The sequence below is a fragment of the Terrapene carolina genome, unplaced genomic scaffold (assembly GCF_002925995.2).
Source record: "Terrapene carolina triunguis isolate 2854851 unplaced genomic scaffold, T_m_triunguis-2.0 Scaffold608, whole genome shotgun sequence".
In the NCBI taxonomy this organism is placed as follows: domain Eukaryota; kingdom Metazoa; phylum Chordata; order Testudines; family Emydidae; genus Terrapene; species Terrapene triunguis.
In genome coordinates, this window is record NW_020664959.1 from 163,517 (window position 1) to 176,026 (window position 12,510).

General features: G+C 57.7%; 1 protein-coding gene across 1 annotated transcript; it reads left to right on the forward strand.

Annotated features, from left to right (window-relative positions):
* Window positions 1-1,026: 1,026 nt before the first annotated feature.
* On the forward strand, window positions 1,027-9,696 carry LOC115271359 (immunoglobulin superfamily member 1-like; the record flags this gene model as incomplete). Its single annotated transcript, XM_029913357.1, has 7 exons — window positions 1,027-1,057; window positions 1,872-2,162; window positions 2,911-3,195; window positions 5,994-6,284; window positions 7,584-7,712; window positions 9,307-9,344; window positions 9,577-9,696. Coding segments are annotated over exons 1-7 (1,185 nt in total), but the record flags the coding sequence as incomplete, so codon positions are not given.
* Between the last annotated feature and the right edge of the window lie 2,814 nt (window positions 9,697-12,510).

The window sequence follows — 12,510 nt, forward strand, 5'->3', positions numbered from 1 at the left end:
CTGGGACTCCTCTCCCCTCTTCTGTCCTCTGGCTGGAACCGGCTGGTCAGGTCACCGTGATCCTCTCTTCACAGCCCATTGTCCTCCCACTGGCCAGAACCGTCTGTGACTCCCAAGCTGGGCCTCCCAGTCACCAGATCACCAGTCGCTGGGGTATCCATTCTCCAGGCCATTGGCTGGGGTCCCAAGTTCTCGCTCTGGTCCTCTGTCACAACAACCTCCCTCTCCCCTCACCTCATTAAACCAGTAACACTCAGGGAAACTGATTCCCACCCCCTCTGCATGCAAACCATTGAAAACCCTACGTAAAAACAAGAAAATCCCCCACTTCGTCACACTGGTCTTTCAAAAGTTTACAGCTGAACATGGACTTAGTACAGCTTTGAAACTTAAGTATGCCAAAGAAAAATGCTGTTTTTAACCAGCTTAATTTAAATGAAACAAGCATAGAAACAGTTTCCTTCCCTTGTCAAATTTTTTTTTTTAATCTTTCCCTTTATTTGTTTAGCAGTTTATGTTTAACACACAACTGTTCTGTATTTGGGGTTTTTTTTAAGTTATCTCTGCTGCCGTCTGATCGCTCACTTCCAGTTTCAAATGAGGGGTGTGGTTGATTGGTCAGTTTGTAACTCAGAGGTTCTACTGTAGTGGTCAGTGGAAGATTGAAGACAAGACCCTGTGGTCTCCTGGCTCCCAGTCAGATGCACTTTCCCCAATGCTGCAGGATACACTGAGGGTGACCTCTCCCCGCTCCCCACAGAGACATAGATAAGCTGGGAGCTGCATGATGCTTGGCCAGGCTGATGGGCCCTGGGATTCCTGGGTTTTGCAGGGACCTCTGCTTGCTTTGGCTGCACTAGATTTCGCCTGCAGATTAGAGACAACGTGTGATGGACGCAGGAAGAGAAGAGACATCGTCAACTTCCTGTAGCTGGAGCCACCAGTTGAGTTCCTTATTTGGGGCTTGGTGGAGCTGGGCACCGGGGTGTTGGTGGCAACCCTGAGAGGCCCCTCAGTGCCCCCATCATGGCATCTGCTCTCATCGTCCTCCTCCTCGGTGAGTATCAGAGACAGCCAGGGTGTGTGCCCGTTGCGGGGATCTGAGATCAGGGTGTCTGTCCATGGGGGCAGGATCTGAGGTTTGTGCGTGTGCCTTGCGGGGGGGGGGGGGGGGGGATCTGAGACCAGGGCATGTGCCCATGCAGGGGTGGATCTGAGACCAGGGTGTAGGATCCAGTTGCTCTGGGGTCTGGTCACTAACGAGCCGTCTCCTCTCCAGGCTGCTGGCTGGCAGGGCACAGCGGAGTTTGGGGAGGTGAGTATCAGTCTGTGGGGTGGACGGTAATATCAACGACAGGGGAGGGGATACATGGGGTGGGGTGGGCCTGTCCGTCGGCTCTAGAGCCCCTCAGGGAACAGAAACATCCACGGGCACTGCAGCCATGGGGAGAACAAACCAGATCCACCCCCATCCCCACATCCACCCCCAGCAGCTCCCTCCCCTGCACTCACAACCCCCTCCACCCCCCGTTCCCAAGGCCTGGGGAAAAGTTGGGACATATGTGACTCCCGTCGGTCACAGACTCTATTTCCAACACCAGGGCGGGGGGCAGAGTTGCAGGAGGCCCACTGGCCAGGCCTCCAGGCTGGCCCCAAGTGGGGCGGGGGGGGGGGCAGGTGATCTCTCATGCAGCCGGGTCCTCAGCTATGTCTGGCTGAACCCCCTACCCCCAAGCCCCATGAGCAGGCAGTGCCAACCCTGGTAGGGGACAGACTCCTAGAGAGGCTGAATGATGGATGGACTGAATTGGAGTGGGGGGGGCAGGGGGCTGTGTCTCTCCTGTTTACCTCCTGTCTCTTGTTGAAAGCAGGGCGTGAAAACCCCAAACCCACCATCTCGGTGAGCCCCAGCAGGGTGATGGCGCTGGGGGAAAACATCACCATCCGCTGTGAGGGTTTGTACTCGGGCACGGAGTTCTTTCTGCGTAAAGCTGGACACCCGAACCTGCAGGTGCGGACAGTGCCTGATGGGACCGTGGCTGAATTTCCCATCACCAGTGTCGGGCGGAAAGATGGAGGGAATTACACCTGCGACTATCACTCCATTATGGATCAGAATCGCTCGTCATATCCCAGCGACCCCGTCAGGATCATTGTAGGAGGTGAAGGAGGGGCCCGGCTCAGTGTCCTGGCTCCCAGCCCCACACCCAGCCAGACCCACAGGGAGTCTGTACACTGATGGGACGCTCAGAGCCAGGCTCTGCCCTGATCCCTGGGTCCAGCAGAGGGGACACCTGGCCGGGGACGGAGTCACTGGGGGGTTCCCCAGCCAGGGGGGAGAAGCAGCCCCTGGAGATTTGTGGCAGAGGAAGGGGGATCTCTGCTCCCAGGGGGAGCTGCAGAGGAGGGGGGGCCTTTCCCAGACAACACATCAGTTAGGGGGTGATGGGCGGAGCTGAAGGTTATAAACCTCAGTGTATACTAGAGACTTGCACAGTCCCCTACAAGTAAGGGGTGGTGCTGTGCACAGAACTCAGGACTCCTGGCCCCCATCTTCCCTGCTCTCCCCACTAGACCCCACTACCCCCCTAGAGCCGGGGACAGAACCCAGGAGTCCTGGCTCCCAGACCTCCCAGCAGAGAAGCCAGGGAGTGACTGGACCCTGGACCCTGGTCTGGCCTGTCACCCGCTAGGGAGCAGAGCTCTGGGCCCCCAGGGGCTGGGGTTGCTCCATGTCTCATGCTGTTAGCCCAGGGCTCAGAGGAAACTCTGGCCCCTCTGGAAAGGCATCCAGGAGCCCGTCCCCAGGGCCGCCGGCTCTGACCCACCACTGACGCTGCGTGGTGAGGACGGGCCTCAAGACTGAGTGATGGGACCTGCGTCTCACGGCCTGTCTGCTTCCCACTGCAGAGCCCAGCTACCCCAAACCCAACATCGTCCTGAGACCCAGAGGGGGGGTATCTCTGGGGGGAGCCGTGAGCATCTGGTGTCGGGGGCAGCGCCTGGGCGTGCGGTTCGTGCTGAATAAAGAGCGACGCCATTTCCCACCTGTGGATTCGGACGGGTTTGGGGTTGTGTTTCCCATCAACAACGTGCGCCGGGAGCAGGGCGGGAGCTACAGCTGCTCCTATCACAGCAGATCAGAGCCGTTCGCCGTGTCGTACCCCAGCGACCCCGTGGAGCTGGTGGTGAGAGGTGAGGGGCCCGGCTCGGCATCCCCGTTCCCAGCCCCACCCCCAGCCAGACCCTCCCGGGGGCTCGGTGCCAATGGGATGCTCAGAGCCAGGCTCTGCCCTGAGCCCTGACCCCGCAGAGGGGACGCCCGGCAGTGTAGCCGGGATGGAGTCACTGGGGGGTTCCCAGCCAGGGGGGAGCAGCAGCCCCTGGAGACTCGGGCAGGGAGGCTACTTTAACGCTGCCCCTTGTGCGTAGGAACCGTGAGTCACTATTTAATCCCGTGATCCCATCCCCTGTGTGCTCCTGGCCCTGCCCCAGGCAGTGTCCTGGTTGGGGCTGAATGATGCAGGGGCTGCAGGAGCAGCAGTGGCTTGGTGGACACAGCGCTGGGCTGGGACCCAAGAGATCTGGCCCAGCTCCTGACGTGGCCACAGACTCTGTGTGATGGGAGCATGTTGCAGTTTCCAAAAGTGTCCTTCATTGGAGGGGGGCTTCAATCCTTGTGGGGGATCTCAGGCCGAGTGCTTACAAACTGAGACACCCGCAGTTAGTGGAGACCTCTGCAAACGCTGGCCTCAACAGCGCTGGATCCTTTGTGTTGTGGGAGGATGTAGGGCCCCCACCATGAATCATAGAATCATAGAATATCAGGGTTGGAAGGGACCTCAGGAGGTCATCTAGTCCAACCCCCTGCTCAAAGCAGGACCAATTGCCAACTAAATCATCCCAGCCAGGGCTTTGTCAAGCCGGGCCTTAAAAACCTCTAAGGAAGGAGATTCCACCACCTCCCTAGGTAACGCATTCCAGTGCTTCACCACCCTCCTAGTGAAAAAGTTTTTCCTAATATCCAACCTAAACCTCCCCACTGCAACTTGAGACCATTACTCCTTGTTCTGTCATCTGCTACCACTGAGAACAGTCTAGATCCATCCTCTTTGGAACCCCCTTTCAGGTAGTTGAAGGCTGCTATCAAATCCACCCTCATTCTTCTCTTCTGCAGACTAAACAATCCCAGTTCCCTCAGCCTCTCCTCATAACTCATGTGCTCCAGCCCCCTAATGATTTTTGTTGCCCTACGCTGGACTCTCTCCAATTTTTCCACCTCCTTCTTGTAGTGTGGGGCCCAAAACTGGACACAGTACTCCAGGTGAGGCCTTACCAATGTCGAATAAAGGGGAACGATCACATCCCTCGATCTGCTGGCAATGCCCCTACTTATACAGCCCAAAATGCCATTAGCCTTCTTGGCAACAAGGGCACACTGTCAACTCATATCCAGCTTCTTGTCCATTGTAACCCCTAGGTCCTTTTCTGCAGAACTGCTTCCTAGCCACTCGGTCCCTAGTCTGTAACAGTGAATGGGATTCTTCCGTCCTAAGTGCAGGACTCTACACTTGTCCTTGTTGAACCTCATCAGGTTTCTTTGGCCCAATCCTCTAATCTGTCTACGTCCCTCTGTATCCTATCCCTACCCTCCAGCGTATCTACCACTCCTCCCAGTTTAGTGTTATCTGCAAACTTGCTGAGAGTGCAGTCCACGCCATCCTCTAGATCATTAATGAAGATATTGAACAAAACCGGCCCCAGGACCGACCCTTGGGGCACTCCGCTTGAAACCGGCTGCCAACTAGACATGGAACCACTGATCACTACCCGTTGAGCCCGACGATCTAGCCAGCTTTCTATCCACCTTACAGTCCATTCATCCAGCCCATACTTCTTTAACTTGGCGGCAAGAATACTGTGGGAGACCGTATCAAAAGCTTTGCTAAAGTCAAGGAATAACACATCCACTGCTTTCCCCTCATCCACAGAGCCAGTTATCTCCTCATAGAAGGCAATTAGGTTAGTCAGGCATGACTTGCCCTTGGTGAATCCATGCTGACTGTTCCTGATCACTTTCCTCTCCTCTAAGTGCTTCAGAATTGATTCCTTGAGGACCTGCTCCATGATTGTGTGATCAGGGCCCTGTTGTGCCAGGCGCTGCATAAACACAGAGTGAAGAGATAGTCCCTGCCCCTGGGAGCTCACTAAGGAAAATGAATCTGTCTGTGCCTCAGTTTCCCTCCCTGTAGAATGGTGATAAAGATGCTTCACTGCCTCCCGGGGGGCTAACTCCCTTCATGTGTGGGGATCAGGCCCTGCAGTGCCGGGAACCAGAGACCAGCCCATGAGTCGCTCTGTGCTCGAGGGGGCTGGACGCAGTGAATGAGGCAGGGGCCACCCATGGTATATGAGGACTCCAAGAACTAGGCAGCCACGGATTGCTGTCTGTGGGGCTGGGAGCCCAGCTCGCAGGGCCGGGATTCTGGGTCAGGGGGACCCTGTGATCTGGGAGAGAATCTCTGCCAGGGAGCTCCTAGATCTGCCCGTGCCTAGGGCTGGCCGGGGAATCATAGAAGATCAGGGTTGGAAGAGACCTCAGGAGGTTCTAGTCCAACCCCCTGCTCAAAGCAGGACCAACCCCAGCTAAATCATCCCAGCCAGGACTTTGTCAAGCTGGGCCTTAAAAACCTCTAAGGATGGCGATTCCACCACCTCCCCAGGGAACCCATTCCAGTGCTTCACCACCCTCCTAGTGAAATAGTGTTTCCTAATATCCAACCTAGACCTTCCCCACTGCAACTTGAGACCATTTCTCCTTGTTCTGTCATCTGCGACCACTGAGAACAGCCCAGCTCCATCCTCTTTGGAACCCCACTTCAGGGAGTTGAAGGCTGTTATCAAATCCCCCTTCACTCTTCCCTTCTGCAGTTGGAGGCCAGGGCTGGGTGGGTGCCCGGGTCTGGCTCTCACAGCCTGTCTCCTGTGTGCAGATCCCAGCTTACCCAGACCCTCCATCTCTCTGAGCCCCACTGGGGTCACCGCCCCAGGGGCAGACGTCACCATCCGGTGTCAGGGGCAGCACCAGGACGTGAGGTTCTTCCTGCACAAGGCTGGAGACCTGAACCCGCAGCGACACATGGACCCTGCTGGGGACGGGGCCGAGTTCCACATCCCCACCGTGGGCCGGCAACATGGAGGGAACTACAGATGCAGCTACCGGCGCCGATCAGAGCCCTTCGTCTACTCGCAGCCCAGCAACCCCGTGGAGCTGGTGGTAGCAGGTGAGGGGCCCGGCTCCACTTCCCCGCTCCCAGCCCCACCCTCAGAAGGTCGGCACCCACTGCCCCACTCTTTTCTGCCCCTTCCCCAGGGCCCCGCCCCATTCCACCCATGGCCCTGCCCCATTCTGTCCCCCCACTGCAGCCCCACAACCCATTTGCTACTTTCTGCCTCCCCCACTGCGGCCAGAAAACCGGAGAAGCTCTGTCCCCCTGCCCCGGCCCCAGGGTGCAGCGGGGAGTGAGAGCTCCCCCAGCCCGGATGCTGTGGCATGTAGGGAGACTCCTCCCATCCTGGGGCCGTACCGGAGGTACCGGTGCTAAGATTTTCCTTGTCCCCCCATTCCCTGTGCTTCTGCGAGGGACCAGGATTGGGGTGCTGGGGCTTCTCCCGGCCTGCTCACCGCGCGGCCGGGGCTCCTGGGCCAACCACTTGGCTTGGCCCCTGGGCACGGGCCCCGTAGGTCCAGTGGCTGATCCACCACTGGTTGCGGAGGGTGGGGGAGCTATCTCTGAGTTGGTGTTTCAGCCCCTCCCCCCGCCCCGACAGATGCTGGTTCTATTCCCACAGGGGGAACCGACCCGACCCAGCCTGGAGCGGCGCCGGCTCCCACCCGCCCGGGCACTGCAGGGCAAGGGGGGAATCTATTGAGTCACAGATTATGAGGCAGCTTCCCCAAGTGGTTGCCCAGGGGGAGGGACGGAGGCTGTTCTCAGGGGCAGTGACTCCCCCCCTCCCACAGCCGATGGATTTGGGAGGGGACCGAAGCCTCCTGCTCAGACACAAACCTGCTGCTAACAGGGCAGCTGGAGACTTCCTCTGGGGGCAGCTGGGCCCATCAGTGGCCATGGTGGGGCAGTGCCCTGGAGCTCCCTGCGAAGCAGCCAGGAGCAGTGAGCATGGGAGGCGAGATACCGGGCTAGATGGGCCCGTTGGCCTGAGCCGGTGTGGCCATGAGGAAGGGGGTGAAATGCCTTAGAAATGTCAGCCAGGCTGGATCAGACAGCGCCCCCTAGCGCTGTGCTGGGACAATGAGGCCAGCTCTGACTGATGGGGAGAGCGCCCCCTACGGAGCCCCCCGCCCCCTGCAGCCCAGTGCCCCCAGTGCAACAAATCCCTCAAATGTTGCTGGCTCTGACCCCACTTGATGCCGTGGGGCCACCCCAACATCCTCCCCATAGAATTTTCTGCTGCCTGCGCCCTGCGGTGCCCGAGCCCCTTGGACACCACCTGAGGTGGGAGGGGCTGGGGGGGGAACAGACCAGCTGCTCCCGGCACTCACGGCTGCTGCTGTTCCCCAGGCGGATCGGAATCGCCGGCACCTCTGGGTCTGACCAGCCCCATCATCGCCGGGGCGAGCGCAGCAGCTGCCGTCCTCCTCCTCCTCCTCCTCCTCGTGGCCTTTGTCTGCTTCAGAAAAACCCGAGCCAGTGAGTGCCCCGCCCAGTGAGGGAAGGGTTAAACCTGCCACTAAGCAGGGCGGGATGGGGTCACGGCTTGGATGGGGAACTGTGCCGGGAAAGCCAAGGAGTGGGGTGGGGGCTCAGCAGGGGGTTCTGCTGCATGGGTAATCCCTGTACACAGCTGTCCCACCCCAGAAGGGCCACAACTCAGCACTGGGCGAGGGGTCCCTGTATAACAAGCCATTGGCACCGTACCTCTCATGTACGAGGGATGTCAGGGGAGCCGACCTATGGATCAGCAAAAATAACAGGAGTACTTGTGGCACCTTAGAGACTAACAAATTTATTAGAGCATAAGCTTTCGTGGGCTACAAGAAGTGGGTTGTAGCCCACGAAAGCTTATGCTCTAATAAATTTGTTAGTCTCTAAGGTGCCACAAGTACTCCTGTTCTTTTTGCGGATACAGACTAACACGGCTGCTACTCTGAGACCTATGGATCAGGTTCATTATAACAAGTCACTAACGAGGAAGGATTGGGGACAGGAAAAGCCCCCTGAGTTAATCTGCCCCTCCCCCCGGTGCATGCTATGGTGTTGTGCTGCCCCCGGCTGATCCAGCCCACCCCAGCAGGGATCCAGGCTCAGCACCAGCAGCAGACGGGACCCCCTCAGACACCCCCATCCCTGCTGCCCTGTGGGAGTGAGTGGCCGGGCGCTGGGACCGGGCGATCCCGATCGGCTCATGGGGGATTCTGGTTTGTGTCCCTCTGCAGGAAAAGGCGCCGCACCGAGACCGAGCTGGTAGGAACCCGGCTCCACCCCCCTCCCGATCGACCTGCCAGGGTCACAGGGCTCCTGGGTTCTCTGCTTAGTCTGGGAGCGGAGTGGGGTCTAGTGGTTAGAGCAGGGTGGGGTGGTTTCTGGTGGTTTGGGAAGGGGGTTTAGGGAACTGGGTTCAGTGTGAGGCAGGATGGGGGGCTCTCTGGGTGTGTTGGGGAATCTCCCCATGGGTGGGGGGATATGACATTTACAAGGGGATTTTCTCTTTTAGCACAAGCCCTATGGTGTCATTAAAGGCGCCGACTCAGCAAGACCCCATCTGTGAGTAGCACATCCAAGGGGGTACCAGGGTGGGGCAGGACCCCGGGGAGGGGCTTTTAGGGGGCTCCACCCATATGCGGCAGGGCCTGATTCACAGCTGCTACTGGGCAGGAATAAGGAGAGGGTCCCAGAGGTAGCCGGTGTCAGCTGAGAGTGTTGGACTCCCAGGAGCTCCCTGGGGCCACCCTCCCTTCCCGCTCTAGTTCCCCACCCACTCCTGGCTCCCAGCCCCCTGCTCTAACCACTAGTCTAGACCCCACTCTCCTCCCAAGCCAGGGAGAGAACACAGGCGTTCTAAGTCCCAGCCCCCTCCCCCACTATAACCCCCTAGACATCTTTGTGCCTCAGTTTACCTCTCTGTAACACGGGGCTAATGACCCTGGCCCACATTGTGGGGCGGGGTAGGGGTGGCTGTGCCGGGCTCTGACCCCCCTGGCTGGACGAAGGGGTTGGAGCTGGGTGTGGGGTTCTGCTCTGGGCCGGCCAGGGGTGCAGCTCAGTGGGTGTCTCTGTTCTGCAGACGCCACCATTAATGAAGGGGAAGAGCCGCAGACCCTGGTAAGTGTCCCCTGTTCCCCCATGGGGCCTGACCCCCAACCCTGATCCACATGGGCCCCACTCACCTTACCTGGCACACTCAGTTTTTTAGGGTGGGGGTTCGGTTGCTGTGAGGGGCTTATGGGATCGCAGCTGGGATTGCAGGGGTGTGTGTGTGTGTGTGTGTGTGTGTGTGTGTGCTGGGGTGTTGGTGGATTCACACACACACACCAGTTACTCTCTCCCTTCCCAGCCCCAGGAGCCTGACAGACTCACCTACGCCGAGTTGGATGGCAAGGCGCTGCAGGCCAAGCGGGGGAGCCCGTCCCCGGTCCCTAAGCCCGCCCAGCCCAGCGTGTACACCGTGATCAATGTGAGACGGGGGGCCCCGCAGTGATAGCCCCCCGCAGCCATGGGGCACCGGCCCCCAGGGGGTGACACACTCACCCTCTTGCAGCACCCACCCGGAGAACTCTGTTTTCAGGGAAGATTTAGGGGAAATGCTGCCCTCCCTGCGCTGCAGCCCTGTCCCATCAAGCTGCTGTCCCTCAGCCCTGCCCAGACCCACATGTAGGGGCTGGTGTGGGGGGCTCAGCACCGGAAAGGGGAGGGGATGTGCCTGTCACAGACTCCCAGGTCATTCCCACTCTTGGCCCCGTGCGGTCCGTGGGGGTAACCTCCTTCAGTGTGACAGTCCTTCTCGGGAGTCCACTCTCTCTTGGGGGTCAAGCCCCTCCACCTCCTGGAACCGCACCTCTCTGAGCCTTAGCACACCTGTCTCTCGCCGTGGGCCCCCTCAGGGAGTCCACTCGCTCTGGACCCCCGGGGCCTCCACTCCCAAAGGGAATAATGCAACCCTGTTCTCTAGACCATAGTGACTCTCAGCCAGCATAAAACAGGAGGGTTTATTGAGCGTCTGAACACAGCACAGGAAACTCTCAGGGCCTCAGGCCTGGCCTCCCTCAGCACAGCACATCCCAGTCTCCCCTGCATCCAGGTGGGCTCTGCCTGCCCCCTCTCTCCAGGCCAGAGCCCACCTACTTCCCAGCTGGGCATCTGATATCACCGGCCCCAAGCCCCGCCTCTCTCCATTGTCTTCTCTCCAGATAAACAGGGTCCCCTGGGCCTCTTCTCCTCTCTTCTGTCCTCTGGCCCCCTCTGGCTGGAACCAGTGGGTCAGGTCACCGGGGTCCTGTCTTTACAGCCCATTGTCCTCCCACTGGCCAGAACCAGCTGCCACTCCTGAGCTGGGCCTTCGGGTCACCAGGTCGCCAGGTCACCAGTCGCTGGGGTCTCCATTCTCCCGGCCATTGGCTGGGGTCCCAAGTTCCCTCACCGGTCCTCTGTTACGACAAACTCCCTCTCCCATCACATCGTTAAACCAGTAACACTCAGGGAAACTGAGTCCCACCCCCTCTGCATGCAAGCCATTGGAAACCAAGGAAAAAACAAGACAATCCCCAACTTCGTCACATCGCTGAGGTGGCTGTTTATTTTATTTTGCATCCTGTTAATCTCCAGATTTGTAATAAACACAGAACCACAAACCAGCCCAACCTGGGCACTCCACAGCCCCCCTGTGCCCATACCGGGAATGTGTGTAACACCTGGTGGAGATGGGGTGGGGTGCATGGGCTGGTTATACAGGGACCTCTCGCCCAGCACTGAGATGCAGCCACCTCTGGAGTGGGGCACTGGTTATACAGGGAACCCTCACCTGGCACTGGGCCCAGGCAAAAACTCTCCAGAAGCAGAGGTGCAGTTCACACCTCATCAGGGCATGTGTGGGAAAACCCAGCCCAGCCTCACAAGAACAAAGGACACTGGCTTAGGATCTGTTGGACTCTCGCATGAATCACCACCCTGCCCTTGGTCAGTTTGGGACTGCGATGAGGTAATGCTTACCTGACTCTGAAGGGGGGGGGCAAAGCCAAGATGGAAGAAAGGACATGATAAAAGGGAGAGAGGTTTGCCATGCTCTTCCTCTCTCTTCCACCTCCATCTACAGACAACACACCAAGCGACTGAAGTGCTGATCGAAGGGGAGAGCCTGGCTGAAGGGCAACCAGCCAGCCTGTGGTGAGAAACATCTAAGTTTGTAAGGGCGCTGAAAGTGTTAAGATCAGCTTAGAATGTGTTTTGCTTTTATTTCATTTGACCAAATCAGACTTGGTGTGTTTTGACTTATAATCACTTAAAATCTATCCTTTGTAGTTAATAAATTTGTTTGTTTATGCTACCTGAAACAGTGCATTTGGTTTGAAGTGTGTTAGAGACGCCCCTTGAGATAACAAGCCTGGTACATATCAATTTTTTTGTTAAATTGACGAACTCATATAAGCTTGCAGTGTCCAGTGGGCAGAACTGGACATTGCAAGACAGAGGTTCCTAGGTTTGTGTCTGGGACCGGAGATATTGGCTAGTGTCATTTGGTTGCACAATCCAAGCAGCGGCTGGACAAAAGTGCTCACTCCTGTAGCTGGGAGCAGCTCACATGCCAGAGGCTGTGCTTGAACAGCCCGGGAGTGGGGCTGTCACAGCGGAGCAGGGTAAGGCTGGCTCCCAGAGTCGAGGATTGGAGTGACCTAGCAGATCACCAGTCCAGATGATGTCACACACACCCGGTGCTGGGAGCGGAGTATCTCCTTGTAACAGAGCCGGGGAATGGCTGGCTCAGGGGGGTGGGCAATGGGACATGGGGTCTCTCCCCTTTGGGGTCACTGGCTGCGATCCAGCCACAAGGCAGGGGCACAAGAAGATTCAACTATCCTTGCACCAGTGGGTGGGGAGCCCGTATCCCTTTGCCCCTCCCAACCCATGTCCCTCCAGTGTTTTCCCCAGGAATTGAAATGGGGGGGGGGTCGAATTTATAGTGGGATGGTCAAGGCCGATGAGGTTTGAGACCGTGCAGGTGAAGGGGGTGCTGTATGGCACCATAGTAAAAACTGAAAAATGTTTCATGACCATTTTCTTAGATTTAACATGTTTTAAAATCATCACAAATTAAAGTTGGCTACTCAAGCCTTCCATGGAGCACTACGTCTACATCCTTCTTGGTTTCTTGTTATAGTTTTCCACAACTCTGTTAATGAACTTCTTGAATGCAGTGCGTTCATCTTCGGTGGCTTCTCGTGTGTCTGGTACTTCCATTCCTTCAATTGATATGCTCATTAGTTCATTCACATGA